Below are 20,278 nucleotides of genomic sequence, written 5' to 3' on the forward strand. Positions count from 1 at the left end.
CTGATTGCATGTATGGCATCTGGTTTTAATCCACCCTAATTTTATCTTGCCTGCTGTTTCCCGACTTGCACCCTTGCTCAGTTGGCTTCAAGCAAGCTATTAATAGTATTAATACCGGACATCGCTAGATCTACCTCTAGCACAAGTTCTGTCCTATCACACAACAAGAAGGGGGAGAAACAACCAGGAAAAACCGAGCAAGAGACAACAGACAGGAAGCCCTGCAACACGTCTTGATACAAGAGCGAACACAGAGTGCCACCCTGCACGTGCCTTGTAGTGTGGGTGTGCTGCTAGGCAGAGCTCTGGGGATATAATTGTGGCGGTGAAGGGGTGGCCAGATAGGGCATATCCAGCATCAATGGCTACTACTCGGGTGCCAGTAGGCATTTCAGTGGGGCTCGCAAGATCTCCTGAAATATGGCACCAGCTAAAGCATTACTAAAGTCGCAGCTTGCTGCAGCTGCAATCAAAGGGCTCTTCAGTAGGAACTAGTCACACTCTGTTGGTCAGAATCTTCCCTACATTCTGAGGACTCTTCAGTTAGGTAATCTGCCAACTCCTGGTAATCAGATCTTCAGCTTTCACATGGCAGGCTCCTAGAACTCCCTCATGAGCCACATACCCTTACTGAGAGCTTGGCACCTGATAAGTTAATGTATGCCAACTTCAGCATCTCTGATGAGAAAATGGCCATCATGCGTGCAGTGAGGTGAGGCCACTTGAAAGTAGTACAACAGTGAGTGCCTTGATTAACCATTTACTTGCAATTTTGGATAATGTTAAGCCCTGCTCATCGTCTCCAGCTGGCACTGGGATCCATTTAGATTTCTGTAAACACTAACTTTATGCTAATGCTGCACACCTGAACTTCCTGGAGGACTACGTTTCCTTAAGAAATTAGGCAATGACGTGCCACATCTTTATCCCTCCGAAGAATGCTCTTGATCAATTCAACTTGAATCTGGTTCTAGGCTTGCTAATGCACAAGCCCTGTCATCCATTGGCCTCTGTGAGAAACCAGAAGGTGTCTCATCGGCTAGTCCCTGCGGATCTCTCTCTCGGTTGACCAGGGCACGGCCATCGCCTTTGGTTACACACCCTGGGGGTGGACCAGTGCGGGAGGATCAACTGGGTGAGAGGTCTTTGGGGAGTGGGAGTGGGACACCGGGTGGCGAGACGTGGTATCCCTCCCCCTGCAACACCTTTACCCCATCCTACTGGGTAGGATACATGGGAACCTTACATAACTCCCCCGCCCCCTTTCCCTTTTCCAGCACTTTCACCCAGACAGTCCACTCTGGGAGAAAACAGACCCACACCCGAGCAGTGCATCTGACATGTCCCGCTACTGTGGACAAGTGAGATCAGGCAATTTACTGACAATCACTCACACCTGACTTCCATTAAACTTCCCCACACCGATAAAAATCGGAGCACGAAAGCAAAGCACATGAAGGAACAGCAGTTTCGAGTCTGCAGCTGAACGAGGGGAGAAAGGTGGCAGACCAAGAAGGGTTCATAAGAAGGGAATTACCCTTTACCTTTTCGGGAAGATGCCATTACCTTCAAGAAACCTTTGAGGCAGAAAACGTAAGGCCAGGAAACCAGACTGAAGAATTCGAGAGGGAGGAGAAGGAGGATTATTGAAAACCGAGAACTTGTTCTTGTAAAAATCCTGATCGGATTGGAACTTTGAGACTTTGTATATTACGATAGACCCGCTACAGTAAGACTGTTATTGGAAAAGAGACTTTGGCAGAAGGCCCTAATGTCTGTGCTTTGAACTGTATCCTTGTAGTCGAGAAGCCAGAGTGTGTGTGAATGTGCCGCCTTGCCCCGTGCAGAAAACATGGTGAAGGGAAGCCAACTGCTCAGCCGTCCTGACATATTATTTCTTGAACACTTTTTTCTTTTTGCATACACATTGTCCCAAACCCTTTTGTATTTAGAAGTAAGGATTGGCAATAGGTTTATTAGTATAGGCCTTTTATTTGACAGACTTGACTAGTACTGTTGTTATTATTTGATGGTCATAGCTTGTTCCCATCCTTAGCTTTAGATGGGTGTTTAACCAGTCCATTTGAAGTTCAATTAACACCCTTGAACTGTGATCACTTGTGTTTGTCTTCACTGTTTGAAACCATACCTTGCTTGCACCTGCTATGATTTGGATTTACTGCTCTAGACGACTGCTTTTTTTGTGGCAGTTGCATCTTTCGTACAAATTACCAAATCACTGACCCTTTATTTAAAATACATAGATTCCAGGTGGTGTTTTATGTAGTCCCCTTTTTTATTCTCATCGGGACACCTCTCTTTCTCCCTCTCACTCACTCTTTCTCCCTTTTTCTCTTTCTCCCTTTTTCTCTTTCTTTCTTTCTCTCTCTCTTTCTCTCTCTTTCTCTCTCTTTCTCTCTCTTTCTCTCTCTTTCTCTCTCTTTCTCTCTCTTTCTCTCTTTCTCTCTTTCTCTCTTTCTCTCTTTCTCTCTTTCTCTCTTTCTCTCTCTCTCTCTCTCTCTCTCTTTCTCTCCTTTTCTCTCCTTTTCTCTCTTTCTCTCCTTTTCTCTCCTTCTCTTTCTCTCCTTTTCTCTCTTTTTCTCTTTCTCTCTCTCTTTCCTCTTTTTTTCTCTTTTTTCCATCCAGTGAGGCTAAGAACCTCAGTATCATCTTCGACTCCTCCCTCTCCTTCTCTCTTCGCATCTGACGTCTCTAAGAAGTCACACTTTCTGCTGCACCTCCTCAGATATTCTGCCTTTTCTCTCTTCCCCCAGAAGCTCACTGTCTCCAGAGCCCTGATACTCTCTAGGCTGGACTATTGCAACAGCCTCTTTCTAAATCTGCCCGTCTCTGCTCTCCGACTCTTACATCTTATCCAGAACAGGACTGCAAGACTTGTCCTTTGCCTCAAGCCCAGGGATTACATATCTCCAGCTCTGAAATCTCTTCACAGCCCCCCCCCCCCCGTGGCTGCAAGGATCAAGTTCAAGACCCTTTGCATGTTCCACAAGGCTTTTCGGGGCCTGGACCACACTAGCTCCGACTTTCTCTTTCTAAAGATCTTCCTTCTCGAGCTCTCCGCTCATCCACCTCCAACTCTGAGGGTCAGATGCTTCTCCAAGCAGAGAGTTGTGGGCAGATCTCCTTCCTCGGCTCGGGCCTCCCGCTGGAACAGACACCCTCTCTCAAACTACAACCACGTCGGTTTCCGGAAGCAACTCGAGACCTTTCTCTCCCCTGCTGACGTCCCGGACTGCTCCACGCACTGGTCACCTGGCCAAGCACTGAACTCGGGGTCCAGGCAGGTCCAGGTCCCCTTGCACTGCCTCTGGGACCCACACCACTTAAAGGTCTGTATCTGCAACGCTACAGTCCTTCTTCACTGCACCCATGAGCCACCCTCTGGCAGCGCTTATTGAGTTACCTGCACCCCCGCTCCCCACCTAGCACTTCTCCCCTCCCTCTTCCCCACACTTGCGCAATCTGAATGACACAAGGCCTAGTAAGATCGTTGTTTTGTCCTCCTTCTGTTTTCCCCCGCCTTGTTTTGTCACGTCTAGAAACAAACACTTGTGTACAGGTACGTTATGAACGACATGACCTATATATCATATTCAGTAGTCCTTTCTGACTTGATCTCATTCCAGAGACCAACCTTTTCTTAGCTTCGAGCCCAGACTCAACTCCTCCTCTGCTAATGTGACACTGTATAACCTCTATATAAGGGCATTGGAATTCGACCTCCAAAGTGCTAAGCTATTGAGGACTGCAGATCCTTGTTATCCACTCATTGTGATCTTACTCCTGGCAAGAAAGCAGTTAAGGAGACTATAGCTGGATACATGGTCTTCATCTCTGGTTCATACAAGCTGAGATGTATTAAAGTGCATTCAAGACTTCATGAACACTCGACCAGAGCAAGGGCAGCTTTGGTGGCATTTTAGGGAGCTGTCCCATTCTCTGACTTTAGCAGGCCAGCCAGTTAGGCAACCCCACCTGCTTTTTGAAAGAGCTACTCCTTGCATATGCCCTTCCAATGAGATACATTCTTCAGCCAAGACGTTCTGTGCAATCTGTTTACTTAAACTTTGGCAGCATATACTGTCTATCTCTTGGAATGGTATCTGTTTAATCTTGACCCAGCCAGGTTTATAAGAAGGGCAAGCAACAAGACAGAGAAAATTTAATTCATTGTAATGCCAGTTTAGTCCTTGCTCTTTCTCCTGTAGAACACCCATTCATCTGTTCCAGTGAGCAAATACGTTGGTCAAATCCTCATATGGTTGGGTGGGAAATGTAGAAGGGCTGCCTGCGCTTGAAGGGATGTGGCACAAGGTGTATTTTCTAAAAGGTTTCAACCAACTACCTTTTTTTTAAGTAGATCTGGTTTATATCAAACTATTACAAGATATGATTAAATACATTATAACCTATATTTTATACAAATCATTCTTTACATTTCTTATGACAACCACAATTAATTTAACAATTCATCTTATAAACCACATATTCATCTAAAATTATCAAAAATTTCAAATCTTTCAGTCCCTATCCTAAACATTCTTTGTCTGTACCTCTATAGTTATATTTTCCCCCTAATATCTTATATGATTTGTATATAAAATGCACTACTGCAATAATCATATATACTTGATTTCCATTTAAATGTCTGCACCATAGAAATTCGGGGAACACTTTTCCAGTGTTGTAGACTAAGTTAGAAGTCTCCACTCAACTCCCTCATCTCACTACAGCACAAGAAGAGATGTTTGATGGTTTCTTGTCATGTCATTCGTTTACACAATCTGCAACATCCTTTAGATGGATCCATACCGCTGCATGGGCCCCAGAGATCTAATGTACATAACAGATTGAGACGAAAACGCATTAACCTGGTTCTAAATCTACCATCAGGAAACGTGTCTACATATTTTGGTGACACATCTCTGCCTAAAACATTCTTATATTCTAGTAATGATACACATATTTCGTAACAACACTTCGAGGGGATTGGGTCCTCCGACGTATTCCATATCTGACATGTAATCACCACAGCTGTGCTGCTTCGGAAACTTTTTTTTCGGCTCCTGCGTCGATGACGTCAATGCGCTGTCGTCTAGGACCTCGTCCGACGTCATCCGATGTGATAAGTAGGACGCACGACGCCCATAGCCTCAGTTCTGTTTTTTCCGCGAACGTGTTGCTTCGTGAATCTCGGTTAACGCCTCGACTCTTTGGAGTTCTGTTCTTCTCGGGTCTTCGAACCTGTTCGTTTTTGTGAAAATCCTTTGTGTGAAGATGTCTTCTACTTCGTCTTCGACCCCGCGTCCGGGCTTCAAGAAGTGCGGGGAGTGTGGGTCCAAGATGTCGGTGACGGACTCGCACGACGCCTGCCTCTGGTGCCTCGGGGAGGCCCACGACACGGATGACTGTATCGACTGCCAGTCGCTCACGTCCAAAGCCTTACGCGAACGTAAGAAGTTGTCGGTAGGTCGGATGTCCAAGCCCAGGAAGTCGAAGTCTGCGGGGCTTTCGACGGATGATTCGAGGGGTGACTCTCCGCGTCATCGTCGGAAGTCTCGTGGGTCTCCTTCTAGGAGTCGGTCTCGCCACTCCTCAGCCTCCTCGAGGCATTCTCGGAAGCGCCGACACCGGTCGTCTTCCAGGTCCTCTTCAGAGGACTCTGCCCGGCACGCCGCTTACCCCACCAGCCGTGCGACGCCGGTGGAATGGGCTTCCTTCGGGAAGAAAATGCTGGCGATTCTCGAGTCGCAGGGTACTAAGCCGTCCGCGCCCCCGAGTGGGGTCGGTCGTGAGAGGTCGAGAGACACCGCTCGCAAGAGTGGTCGGCACGAGTCACGGGAGAGGTACCGTTCGGACAAGGAGACTCGTTCTCGACGTACCCGTTCCAGGTCCCGGTCCTCGACGCGTTCGAGACCGTGTGCACCTGTGAGGTCTTCGAGGAAGACATCGACGTCTGAGGCGTCGAGGGCGTCGACAGGCTTTCTCGAGGCTCCGGCTCCGAGGAAGTCGTCAAAGTCGTCGACGCTGAGGTCATCGAAGGACACGCTCGGGGCTCCGGCTTCGAGGGCTGTGTCGATGCCGCCGATGCTGGCGGCGCTGCATCTGACGTCGACGCTGATTTCGTCGACGCCGATCCTCTCGGCGCTGATGCCTGTTCTCTCGACGCCGGCTCCGATTCGCTCGACGCCTTTCGTGTCAGAGGTACCCCGTGGCACGGGGAACCCCCTAGGAAGGATCTGGTTAAGAGCAAGCCCTCTCGGGTGCCTTCTTTTCGCCACCTGGAATATATTTCAGAGGCGGATGAGGATTCTGATGGCCTGGTTCCTAGTCAGGTTCCAGATGAAATTGTCTTGTGCCATAGTCAGTTTGACGATTTGAGGCAGTCACTGCATGATGCCAGTGGACTGGACACCTCTCCGGAGGTGGAGTTTTGTAGGCCTGAGCCTGGCTCTCATGCCGATTCCTCGTACCGGCGCCTTATGGCTAGGGTTTTTGAGTACTTGGGATGGTCTGCTCCCCCAGGGGAGTTTGTGCAGGATGATCTAACGGACATCCTTGATGTTGGTCCCCCAACTGACCCGGTACTGCCGTTCCATATGGCTTTACAGAGAAGGGTGGCGGCGGCTTTGACTGCTCCGGAGAGTCTCCCGGCGGTGGGCAGATCCTTGTCGCGAAAATACCATCCAGCCAGTAGCGACCCCTACTACTTGACCAGGCACCCCACTCCGGAGAGTTTGGTGGTGCAGGCGGCCACGGCCCCGGCAAAGCAGGCGTCGTACCCTACCATCCCTCCTGATAGGGACGACAAACGTTTTGATGGCTGGGCGAAGAAAGTGTTTTCTTCTGGTGGTATGGCGCTTCAGGCGGCCAACTCCATTTGTGCCTTGTCTCGTTTCACACACACTCTGTGGAACTGTGTTGCGTTAGCGGCTGAACATATTCCCGAAGGGGACGAACAGGATGGTTTCCTTGCTATGGTCCAGGATGGTAAGGATGCCATGTGTGAGTCCGTTCAGTCGGGTTTGGACTTAGCTGAATGCGTCAGTAGGTCCATGGCGGCGAGCACCGTGATACGCAGGTTTGCGTGGTTGCGGAAGTCGGGGTTTGCTCCTGATGTGCAGTCCCGGCTCCTCAACATGCCCTTTGACGGTGAACACCTTTTTGGCAGCAAGGCTGACGAGAGCCTTGAGAGGTTGCAGACCTCAAAAGCTGCAGTGAAGTCGTTGGGCGCTGCAGTTCGCCAACCTCCGCCTTTTCGTCCTAGGGGACAGCAGTGGAGGGGTGGTTCCTTTCGCCATTACTCGTCCTTCAGTAAAGCGAGAGGAGCTGGCAGTCAAAGAGGCCAGCGCAGGGGTACCAGAGGTGGACGACAGGGTACCCGTGGTGCCAAGGCCGCTCGGGCAGTTGCCTCTTTGCCCTCAGGTAACGCCGCAGCCGCTCCCACTCAGTCATGAGGCCATGTCCCATGGTTCGCCGGTTGGGGGCAAGGCTGGCGCAGCATCTTGTAGAGTGGCAAGCCATTACTTCAGATGTGTGGGTTCTGGAGATCATAACCCACGGCTACTGTCTTCCCTTTCGGCACAGGCCTCGCGACAATCCACCGGGGAACCTCTCTTTGCAGAGTCCGGATCCGCTCCTTGCGCAGGAAATTCAAGCCCTGCTGGAGAAAGGCGCTATAGAACTGGTGCCTGTAGCGGAGAGGAACAAGGGATGGTATTCCCCTTATTTTTTGATTTCGAAGAAAGACTGGGGATTGAGACCCATCATGGACTTGCGCGGTTTGAACAAACTCCTCAGGAAGGACAAGTTCAAGATGGTTACTCTCTCTCAAGTCCTCCAGGCCCTTCAGCTTCAGGACTGGTTGGTGTCACTCGACCTCAAAGATGCTTACTTCCATGTGCCGATCCATCCCAAGCACAAGCAGTACCTGAGGTTCGCGGTTGGCGACTCGCACTTTCAGTTTCGGGTCCTGCCGTTCGGATTGACCTCCGCCCGAGGGTTTTCACCAAGCTCATGGTGGTGGTGGCAGCGCATCTCAGGCAAGGGGGGATTCACGTCTACCCCTACCTGGACGATTGGTTGATCAGGGGGAGCTCTCCCGAGCAAGTCCTGGATCATCTGTCCGTCACCTGCCACTCCCTTCACAGGCTGGGCTTCTCCCTCAATTTAAAGAAGTCCCATTTGACGCCAACACAGCGGCTCCAGAACATCGGAGCAGTGCTCGACACTTCCCTGGGGCAGTGTTTTCCTCCCCAGGTGAGGGCTCTTCACATTCAGCAGATGGTGCACAAGTTTCAGCATGCCCAGACGCTCCCAGCGTTTGAGTTCTTGAGGTTGCTCGGCCTCATGGCATCCTGCATTCTTCTGGTGCCAGAGGCTCGCCTGCGGATTAGATCTTTGCAGTGGGCACTCAAGACGCAATGGTCGCAGTCCTCCGGCAGGATGTCGGACCCGGTTCAGGTGCCGCCCTCGGTCGCCCGGGACCTTCTGTGGTGGGCCGTCGAAGGCAACTTGATGAAGGGGCTCCATTTTGGCTTCCCTGGCCGGAGGTGACGATCGTGACGGATGCATCCCTCACGGGATGGGGAGCTCATGCCAACGGGCTGTCAGCGGTCGTTGGTCTCCGTTGGAGTCCAGACTCCATATCAATCTGTTGGAGCTGAGGGCCGTCAGGCTAGCCCTGAAGGCTTTTCTGCCGACTGTGCGAGGAAAGAGTGTCCTGATCCTGACGGACAACACAGTGGCCATGCACTACCTCAACAAAAAGGGGGGGGAGCAGGGTCACCCGGGAGGGTGGGGTCAGGTTCTCCATCCAGAGGTCCGATCCCTCAACCTTCACGCTTGGCTTCTGAAAGGTTGAGGTATAAGGATTGGGACCTTCCTGAAGACGTGATGGAGGTGTTGCTTTCGGCCCGAAGGCCAGCAACAAAGTCCCTGTACCGTTGCCGTTGGCGTAAGTTCTGCGACTGGTGCAGAGTTCAGAATGTGGATCCCTTTGCATGTGACATCCCCATGGTTCTGTCCTTTTTGCTTTCTTTGGCCCACAGGGGCTTGCAAGTGGGTACCATTAAAGGTTACCTGGCGGCGCTGTCCATATTTAAGCGCTCGTCTGAAGAGTGTTCCTACTTTAAAATCCCTTTAATTTCACAGTTTCTGAAAGGGCTCCCTAATGTGTTCCCTCCGTCACCTTTCCTGGTGCCCGGTTGGGATTTAAAACTTGTTCTTAAGTTTCTTATGGGTGCTCCGTTTGAGCCTTTACATTCTTGCCCTTTGAGGCTGTTAACTCTGAATACTGTGTTTTTAGTTGCGGTTACTTCCGCTCGCAGAGTGAGTGAGTTACAGGCACTTTCAGTTAAGCCTCCCTTCACTGTATTTCACAAGGACAGGGTTGTCCTTAGAGTTCGTCCTTCTTTTCTTCCGAAGGTAGTGACGAAATTTCATTTGGCTCAGAAGGTTGTTCTTCCGGCATTCTATCCTCCTCCGCATCCTGGTAAGGAAGAGGAGAGGCTCCATAAGCTTGATCCTAGGAGAGCTTTAAGCTTTTGTGTTTCTCGCATGTCCCGGGTCAGAGTGGACGATCAACTCTTTATTGGTTACGCTGGAAAGCTTTTGGGGCAAGCTGTGACGAAACTGACTTTGTCTCGCAGGATTATTTTGGCCATCTCGGAGTGTTACCGCTTCGCGGGTAAGGACCCACCGGCTGGCTTGCGGGCCCATTCTACCAGGGGTATGGCTGCATCTACTGCCCTGCAGAGGGGTGTTCCTATTCGCAACATCTGTGATGCAGCCACCTGGGCTTCAGTACATACATTTGTACGTCACTATTCCCTCGATTCCATCCGAGGACAGGATCTGGCCTTTGGCAAGGCGGTCCTTTGCTCTGCTATTTGATTGGCTATTCAAAATTTTGATTCTAAATTCTTTCCCTCCTCCTTGCTCTGGTACTGCTTTGGGAGTCTGTCATAGATATGGAATACGTCGGAGGACCCAATCCCCTCGAAGAACAAGTTACTTTCTTACCTGGTAACGTTCTTTCGATGGGATGGTCCGACGACGTATTCCATATCGCTCCCGCCCTGCCTTCCCCGCTGCAGAATTTCTTTTGCGATTGCAGCTTACGTTCCGCAAGGCTTTGTGTCTGACTGGCAGTTGACTAATGTCACACGTTCTGGGGGGAAAAAACTACAACTGAGGCTACGGGCGTCGTGCGTCCTACTTATCACATCGGATGACATCGGACGTCGGAGGAGGTCCTCGACGACGGCGCATCGACGCAGGACGCAGACGCCGAAAAAAAAAAAGTTTCCGAAGCAGCACAGCTGTGGTGATTACATGTCATAGATATGGAATACGTCGTCGGACCATCCCATCGAAAGAACGTTACCAGGTAAGAAAGTAACTTGGTCATCTTTAAGAAATGCATTGAGGCCCAGAGGGCAGTGCTGGCATATCACAATTAGTATGTGTAGGAGGGGAGAGAAAGAACTAAGAAAACCAGAATAACCATGATAGTCCTTTTGCAGGTTTTTGCTCATTCAATGTTATCCTTATTCTGGAATTAGGCTTGGCTTTGTAGATTTATCTTTAGACCCTGCTAAGTATCCCAGAATTTACAAGCGGCTTTTGTTGCTCAATACATCTTGGTAGTCTATCAGCCTATCCGTTAAGTTGGATCTTGAATGTGTTTTTTGGTTATACTTTGAAAAAGTGGTCTTTGGTTTGGTTTGTTGTACGTGAGGCTATAAATTGGAACTTGATTGAAAGCTTCTAATGGACTCCTTCCAGCCACGGATTCTTCATCCATGATATCCATATCCCAGCACAGCTGTTCTCTGGAAACGTTTCTGCCACCAGTGGGCGCTGCGCGGATCTGTGTCTGGTCCGTCCGATGTCATGCGCGCTTTGTGCTGGAAATTACGTCAGGCCAGAAAAAACTAGCGGCTCTGCGCCCCATGACCTCTGTTCCATTTTCCTGCACACTCTGTTTTCTAGTGATTTGTCATGCTGACTCTGTCAAAGGACTCCGGTTTCAAGCCCACATGGACTGCCGCAGGCAGATGCCTGTTTCCGATCCGCACAACATTTGCTTGAACTGTCTGGGTGAAGACCACGACACCCAGGACTGCGGGTCGTGTTAGTCGATGCACCCAAAGGCCCTTAGGGAGGGGGCAGCAACATTTTTCACCTTCATCCACAAGGCAAAGGTTCCGTGTAGGTCGCAAGATGCGGGTCATTGTTCTGAAGAGCGAATGGCTCTGTGCGAGGAGAGGGAGCACTGTAAGGGGTTGTGCCATCCGAGTCCTATCACCGGCACTCTTCGTCCTCTTTGAAGAAAAGGAGCCACTGCTCTAAGGGTTCTCTGGAGTGGTTGGCGCAGGTACCCTTTCCAACCCAATCCTCCATGAAAGAGGAATGGGAATGTTTTCACCTGAAGATGCTTCACACCTTCGCCAAGGCACATGTGACGCAGGCACAGGCGCCGCTGGCTTCGGCGACGGCACCAGTGGGTACCACCGCATCTTCCGGGACCGACAGGGTACCCTCAAGCGAACCCCCCCCCCCCTCCTGCACGCCTACAGGATTGGGCCTGCTCCAAGCGGAGAGCGAGATCGCTCTGCGCCGGCTGAGGCATCCTCTCTGATGTTGAGGCTGCTTGATATGCTCTTTGACAGACAGAACTTGTTTGGAGGCAAGGCTGACAACGCCCTCCAGAAAGTCCAGTCGTCTAAGGTGACTGCCAAGTCCTTGGGACTTACGGTCCAGTAGCCCACCAGGCAATCCTAGTCACGGGGCAGGGGTTTTTGCCACTTTCCGTCATTTACCCAGTGGGGCTGTGGACAACCTGCCACAGGAAGGGGCCAAGGCAGACGCTTCCTGAGAGGCAGAGGGAGAGTTTTTCTCAGCAAGAAGGCATCGCAGCAGCTGCTGTCCCCTCGGCTCCCCAGGGCAACAAACCAGGGAGTGGTTGGAGACCATGTCCGATGCTTGGGCCCTACAGGTCATTAAACGGGGTTTTTGCCTTCCTTTTCTCCAATGCCCATCAGACTGCAGTCCACTGGCCACCCCTTTCTCTCCGGACCACATCCTTCTGGAGGTTCGTCATCTTCTGGTGAAGAACACTATCTAACTACTTCTGCGTTCAGAATGAGGGAAGGACTGGTACTTAACCTATATTTCTGGTGTCAAAGAAGAACGGATGCTTGGACCCCATTCTGGATCTACGGCTACTGAACTTGATCCTTTGCAAGGACAAGTTGATGATGGTTATTCTAGCCCAGATTCTGCCAGTTCTCGATCTTCAGGACTGATTGGTTTCCCTGGATCTTGAGGAAGCCTACTTTCATTTTCCGATTCATTTGAAGCACATGAAGTACATGAGATCCGTGTTGGTCCAACATTACCAACTGCTGGCAGTGGTAGACGCTCAATTCGGGAGGGAGGGCATCCATGTCTTTCCCTACCTGGATGACTTGCTCAGCCGCGCTCGCTCACGGGAGCTAGTGTCGGAACACCTTCTCCGTACATGGCCTCTTTTGTACAGTTTTGGTTTGTCCATGTACTTCGAAAAGTCTCAGGTTCTGCTGTCCCAGTCTTTCAGATTTATCGGGGCAGTCTTGTACACTCTCCTGGTCAGGGCTTTCCCGCCCGTGGATTGAGGGCAAACATTTTCCAGATGGTCAGTGTCCTTCAATTACAGACACAACTCTGCCTTTCTGCGCCTTCTGGGCCTCATGGCCTCCTGCATCCTAGTCGTGCCCGTGGGACGGCTGTGCATGAGATTGCTTCAGTGGCTTCTTCCTTACCGATAGTCACAGTTCCAGGGCCACATGTCAGACCTTCTTGCGGCCTCGAGCCGGGTGGCTCAGGACCTAGAGTAGTGTGCCGGGTGAGACAACGTGCCGAGAGGCACAGTGTTCCGGAAACCTTGGCCCCAGGTGGCGGTCGTCACAGACGCATCTGACAGGCTGAGGTGCTCACTTGTCAGATCTTATGGTGAGCGGACAATGGTCTTCCGCAGAGTCTCGGGAACCATCAACTTGTTGGAGCTGAGAGTGATCAGGCTGGACTTGGTGACTTTCCTCTCCTCTGTAAAACGCAAGACTGCTAATCCTAACGGACAACTCTGGCAAGAAATTATGGAGGAGATCTTCTCTCTTTGGGGGACTTAGCAAGTGGACTGCTTCGCTTCCAGTGTCAACAGGAAGTGTGATTGTTCTGCTCCACTCCAGGGAGTTTCCTCATCTGGGTGATTTGGGAGAGGCATTTCTGGTCGATTGGACTTTCAACCTCCTTTATGCCGATCCCTGTCATCCTGCTAGCGCTCAGGAGACTACGTCTACTCAGCACCATGCTGATCCTGATCATCCTGGACTGGACCCAGAGAACGTGGTATCTGGAGTTGCTGGACATGTCTATCTGCCCTCCCTTGCGCCTTCTGAGGAGAGTTGACTTGCTCTGCCAGTCAGAGGGGCAGGTCCTCCATCTGAACCTCCACAGCCTGGACCTTCATGCTTGGCTACTGAGAGGCTGAGATTCAAGAATTGGGAGTGGTCGGACAACATCCTTAATGTGCTCCTTTTAGCTTGGAGGCCTGCTACGAAATCCATTTATGCCTGCAGGTGGCTTACATTTTTGATTTGGTGCTGGGAGAGGAACCTGGATCCCCTATCCTGTCCTCCATCCCCTGTGTTGGATTTTCTGCTTTCCTTTGCCCAAGCAGGCCTGCAGATTGGCACTGTGACGGATTGACTCGCCGCTATTTCTGTGTTCCTGAGGTTCTCCGAACAGGGCTCGTTTTTCACAATCCCCACTTTGGGGCTTGTGTAACCAGTTTCCTCCCTGCCAGTTTGTGTTTCCAGCGTGGGATTTGAATTTACTTTTAACATTACTTATGGGCGCTCTGTTTGAGCCCCTTCATTCCTGTTCTATCAGATTTCTCACCCTTAAGGTGATTTTCCTGGTTGCCATCACTTCTGAGAGACAGGTAAGCGCCAGGCATTGTCTGTTTTACATACCTATTTAGTATTTTCCAAAAAGGTGACTTTGAGAGTGAGATCCTCCTTTCTACCAAAGGTGGTCTCAGATTTCCATTTCTCTCAGAAGATCCATCTTCCTGTGTTCTTCCCTCTGCCGCACCCTGCCAAGGCAGAGGAACGATTTAATCGACTGTACCCGGTACAGTCCTTTAAGTTTTACATCTCTGATACTAGGGAGGCTAGGAAAGATGGCTGGCGTTTTGTTGGTTACGCTGGTGGTCTTGCTGGCAGGGCTGTAACCAAACCGACCCTGTCCATGTGGATCATTCTCTGCATCTCAGAATGCTACGATCTGGCTGGGAAGGAATCTGCCTGAGGCTCTCAGTGCTCATTCTATCAGAGGAATGGCTGCCACCTCTGCCCTGCAGAGGGGGATGGGGAGAATCCCTGTTCTGGACATTTGCCAGGCGGCAACGCGGGCGTCTGCACACGTTTGCTAAGCATTACTGCTTGGATTCCCTTACAGGCCAGGATGCCTGTTTTGGAAGGCCCGTCTGTCAGAGTATTCTGGTTTATGTGGTGTCCTTGCTTCCTTCCCCCTCCAGATTATGGACTGCTTTGGGAGGCTATCCCAGATGAGGAATCTGGCAGGAAGGAATCCATTAGAAGAACAAATTACTTACCTCTCCATAATGTTCTTTCTTATGGATGTTGCTGCCATGGATTCCTCATCGCCCTGCCTCTCTTGCGGGAAACTAGTACACCATTGGTTCTACAGTCCCTCTGTGTCATAGTGCTAGTGGGGAAAAGGTTGGAACTGAGGTCATGGGGCATGGTGCCACTACTTATACTGGCCCGACTTCATATCCGGCGCGAGCGCTTAGAGGCGCCGGACGACCCGACATGCAGATGCGTGCCGCTGCCTGGATGCGGAAAGGTGTCTGGAGAACAGCTGTGCTAGAATATGGATATCATAGATGAGGAATCCGTGCAGTAACAGGCATCTGGAAGAACGTTACCGAGAGGCAAGATATTTGTGCGTTTGTGGGGGGCGCTGGAGTTGGGGTTGGCTTAGTTTGCCTTGGCATCGATATTCAGTGTGTAGTTCTCAATTAGGTTGAGTATAGATAGCCATAGAATTTGCTGCTTGAGAACCGGATATTTAGCAGTGCACTTGGTGGACCTGAACGTTAGTATTTTGGCCAATTGTCATCTCCTTATCAATGATTTGTCCTGGATTGTGTTCTTGCTTAACAAGCTTTCTCTTAACTTTCCAGGCTCTCCAGCAAAAGAATGTGGAATGTGCACGTGTGTATGCAGAAAATGCCATCCGGAAGAAGAATGAAGGTTTGAATTGGCTCCGGATGGCCTCACGGGTAGATGCAGTGGCCTCAAAGGTCCAGACGGCTGTGACAATGAAGGGGGTAAGAAGCAATATTTTCAGTGGGGTCAGAGTGGGTAGTGCTGATGACAACTACCACAGATTACTGATCTATCCCTGGTCTTCTTTTCAGGTGGCCAAAAATATGTCTCAGGTGACCAAGGCCTTGGACAAAGCTCTTGGTGCTATGGACTTGCAGAAGGTGTCTGCAGTCATGGATAAATTCGAGCAGCAGGTTCAAAACCTGGATGTTCACACTTCAGTATGTATACATAAGAGTTGTTTTGTCTGCATAATCCTCCAGGCAGTTGTACTTTAGTGTAATGTTCATTAATCATTTAGTTGTGTTCATCAGCGAAATTGTTAATTGAGCTTATTGATGATCGCTTAGGGTTTTATGGTCCCAGAAAACTTTAACAGTCGAGTTCATGGGATCAAGGTTCAATCTGTATCCACATTTAAGGAAGATTGAGGAATGGCTTGTGTGCTTGAAGGGACCTGAATGATTGGCATGTTCTGAGAGACGTCAGGGGGGACATGTGGCAGGGAGATGGACAACGTGTGTCTGGAAATGAGGGTATTTTAATTTTGTATTCTATTAGGGTATTGTAGGACAGCAGTAGTTGAGAGTATGGGATTCGAGATGATAGACCTCGAAAGTGAGCTGCGAGTGGACAAAAATCTGTGCCTTTAGGGGAGGTTTTTGGGATGACAGTGTGTCCCTAAATGTGTGCCTGAAGGGCAAATTACTGTCTATGGTTTTCACAATGGGAACAAGAATGATACCCTCTAAGCTCCTTGTGCTGGGTGCCAAATCTGTCTCCACTGTCCATGTTAAGCTTTGTTCCAAGTTATTTGAAACTGGTCTTTTGTTTGAAAGGGTTTAGAAGCTGGAAATGTATACAAAAGTAATACATCTTCCTTGAATACTGCTTTTGGGTGGGTATTCTTGAGGTGTCCATCTGCTATTGCTGTTTACAAACTAAAATTACTTATTTTCTTGTTTTGACTCAATCTCATTTGATAAAAGTTTAAAGCAGTTTCTGGCCTTGTTCCTTTAGCCTTCTGTGCATGTGTTGTGTATTTGTAATCTGAGATCGTGATTCCTTGACTCAATATTATAGGTCATGGAAGATTCAATGAGCTCAGCAATGACCCTGACTACCCCTCAGGAACAAGTGGACAGTCTCATTGTGCAGATTGCAGAGGAGAATGGCCTGGAGGTCATGGACCAACTGAACCAGCTCCCTGCAGGAGCTTCATCTGTGGCTGAGAGTTCAGTCAAGGGTCCGGAAGACCAGCTTTCTCGCAGGTATACTACTTTTGCATATTAGATTGATAGGCAAAGTGACCTGTCATATCCTGTTTCATTCATGAAAAGAGTATACTGTATTCGTGGATGAAGTCAAGCGCCGACTTTGTGAAAGTTCACAAATTCGAGTTACTGTATTTCTTAAATGTTTGAGGTAGGCAAAGTCATCACACTTTGACACCCCTAGACCAGGGATAGGAATGGGGAAGAGGGAAAAATAATTCCTTTTTTTTGCTACATGTAGACGTGCTGTCAGCTGATTGCCAAAATCCTACCTCCATTTAAGTTCACAAGTTATTTGACACTTGTGTCTGCCAAAAGTTACAAAATCCAAATCTCGATGGCATGGTCATGAGCATCTTCCTCTGCTGCTAGTTCTCTGATCTGAAAAGGTGACTAACCTCTCATACTCCTCGGGCATCTGTCATAACTCCTTGAGTTCTTCTGCCCTCAATTTCTTTCTGATTCCTTCTATTCTCTTCCAAATGTTCCCCTCCCTTTTTCTTCTCATTTACTTGCACCTTACTTTGTTTTTACATTTCCTGTTCCCCTGCATAAACTTCTCTGTCATTAACATTGACACCTGTGTGTTTTTACCATAATTTTTTAAACCACCGATACAAAATAGCTGCCTTTTTAGATCTGACTGTCTGGATTGGGGTTCAGTTCATTTGTGTGGCCTGGCATTGCATAGGGTAGGTAACTGCAACCTTTGGCTCCTAAATGTTTTAGACTGCAACTCCCATGCGTTTACACCTTTTGACTATACTGTCTAGGGCTCATTGCAGTCTCGAATATCTGGAGAGCCAATGGGTGCAAACCCATGGCATAGGGAAACTGCTTTTGTTCGGTTTCCTCTGTGATAAAATGGCACTCCTGAATGTTTTTTATGGGTAGGAGGCCATTGCTGTACAGAGCAATGTTGAAGGACCATGTTGAAGGAAAACCATATGATGCATGAGCAGGATGACAACTGTTTAACACGAGTTACATAGATCACTACGTAGAATATTGAACATAATCCACAAATCCCTGGGAATAAAGAAGGTAATGCACAGAAGGGGAAAACCAGATCATGCTCTCATCATTATGTTGTCATGAAAGAGGATGAAATGTCTATTGTTTAAAAGAAACAAAAATCAAACTGTGTAAAACATGGGAATCACTGGATTGATAAAGTATCACACACGAAAGCGGATGAGTGTCGAAAGCGGATGAATGTGTAGTGTGGATGAGGGTATGGAGCGGAAGTGTATGTGGAGCGAATGAGTGTTTGGTGCGGCTGAATGTGTGGTGCGGATGAGTGTGCGTAACAGATGAATGCATGGAGCAGACAAATACATAGACCAGATGAGTGTGTGTGGAATGGATCGACACGCAGAACAGACGAGTAGTACTGTCAAGCCAACGAGTAGTATGTTGTGCCGATGAGTGGGTGGACCGGATGAGTGCTGTGTACTGGACGAGTGTCTAATCTGGACGAGTGCGCGGACTGGACGAGTGACGAGTGCGCGGACTGGACGAGGGTGCGGACTGAACGAATGTGAGGAGCAGACAAGTGTATATGGATGAGTATGTGCAACGGACGGACATATTATGTATGTGCACGGAGCTGCGTGACATAGAGGTTATGCTTTGGAATGAAGGGAACATTTGAAAAACATACATCATACCACACCCCACGCTTACTCTCTCCCTTACACTACCACTCAACTAGAACACAGAGATACTATGACACCATTCGGTATAACTGTTCTCATATCTACATCTCCCGCTCACTCCACATCACTCTAAGTAAACATTGCTGGTCTCACACCCCCAGCCAGGCGTTCCCCTCAGGCCTAACGCAGCCACACTCGTTCTGGATAAAGCCGGCCAGAGCGAACACATACTCCTGATATCTCAACCACCACACCTACCGCTAAGAAGCAGCTACCACTCGAACTCCGCACCAGCTGCAAACATTCCTGGTGCGCCCACGCACTTTTTTGACTCTTCCCTACTCTCTCTACTGACCCGAACTTCGGTTCCCAAGGGCGTTCAACCTACCAGCGCCTTCAGACCATACCAATGGTATATAAGGCGCTATATAAATGCAAAATAACATAACATAACAATCAAGAAATAGAACAAGAATATAAATGAAAGTTAATTCTAATCTAATGATTTTGAAAAGACTATAGTTTAAATCTTTAACCATTGATGGGTTTATAAATGTTTTGCACAATATGTATTGTCTTTGCCGGGTGCTTAAAAAAAATGAAGCCATAAACAGGCACTCAGACATTGTATTGAAGCCATTATAATGTGCCATATATAACGTGTTTACCACATTGCAATTTCTAAGTACTTTAAAATAAATTGTAATTGATAAGCTATCAAATTTGGTAAACCAATATTCACAGGACAATTTTGTTATTGTAAAAACTTTATTTGGATAAAAAAAATCCATCAAAGCACAAATAAAAATACATACTGAAAGTGTGTTTTCCACAACCCATATATACATTTGCGTTTAAACGTGTTGACCTTGCATCACGTAATAAAGTCCAAGCCACCACTGAAGTATCAGCCAATAATAGGTAGACCAGGGCAGGTCTACTTTGTGTAAACCCCAAGGGAGCTAAAAGACTTTGTCACAATTTTTGATAGGCCAGGTCGCAAATATAAATTGCAGTAAATCTTCAACACTAGGGGAGGGAAAGCAAGTAATTACCAGCATTGCCCCCCTCCTTTTGCCATTTTGCTGCGATACCTCCTAGCTGTAGTAATTTGAGTTTAGCTCTAGTAATAAGGGTTCATGTGTTTATGTTTATAATTGGTCCACAAGAGATAGTTATTTGGGGGCCTACATAACGGTTACGATTTGATGGTTTTGCAAGTTCATTGTTTATTAGTATTTATGGTGGTCGGGTTCGGGTTCGTAAAACAAAAAATCATAATTTATTCTATTCAACTGCGTTTTGATAAAATGCAGCCACAGAATATCAAATGTAAGTGTCCTATCCATAGGGTGGGCATTGTTAATTTTACAAAACCGGAAAATTGCCTCCACAAATTTTGCCTCCTCCTTTTCAAAGTGATTAGCACCCGAGAGTCTGGAGAAAAAAAGTTACCAAGGTGGGCACATGAGGTAGGGAGCTTTAAAGGTTGCTTCCGCACAAAAAAAGTAGCCAGTTTGTTGATGAATTATTTTTTTTTTTGCAGATCACAACAGCAGATTTGGATGCATTTACTGCCAAGTCCTACTTGCCCATAAAATCACAATGACTGTTAATTGGGCGCTGGTGGGACTTTGAGGTTCATGCAATTAAAACCATATATTTCTTATAAACGAATACTGGGATGTTCATACCTCCAAAACGAGTGTCATTCCCACAACCAAGATGATAATTATGCAATTCATTGATGTATAGAGAAGAAAACAGAGGGCTAAGGACACATCCCTGCCTCGCACCAGTATTCACAACGAACCATTCTATGCAGTGTCCATCGTTCCCAGACTGGACACATGCCTTCGTACCAAAGTGCAGTGATGCTAATAGTTTTTATCAAGTCCCCTGGACAATTCAGGTCCCTAAAACC

At 48.4% G+C, this 20,278-nt stretch overlaps 1 protein-coding gene across 1 annotated transcript in view; it reads left to right on the forward strand.

Moving 5' to 3' along the window:
* CHMP1A (charged multivesicular body protein 1A) overlaps nt 1-20,278 on the forward strand; it is a 245,331-nt gene that overhangs the window by 203,996 nt on the left and 21,057 nt on the right. Inside the window, exons 4-6 of the mRNA XM_069635579.1 lie at nt 15,278-15,424; nt 15,515-15,643; nt 16,506-16,693. Coding sequence (XP_069491680.1) covers nt 15,278-15,424; nt 15,515-15,643; nt 16,506-16,693 — 464 coding nt within the window. The remainder of the gene's footprint in view (nt 1-15,277; nt 15,425-15,514; nt 15,644-16,505; nt 16,694-20,278) is intronic.

The sequence above is a fragment of the Ambystoma mexicanum genome, chromosome 1q (assembly GCF_040938575.1).
Source record: "Ambystoma mexicanum isolate Mex_15411 chromosome 1q, UKY_AmexF1_1, whole genome shotgun sequence".
Lineage (NCBI taxonomy): Eukaryota > Metazoa > Chordata > Amphibia > Caudata > Ambystomatidae > Ambystoma > Ambystoma mexicanum.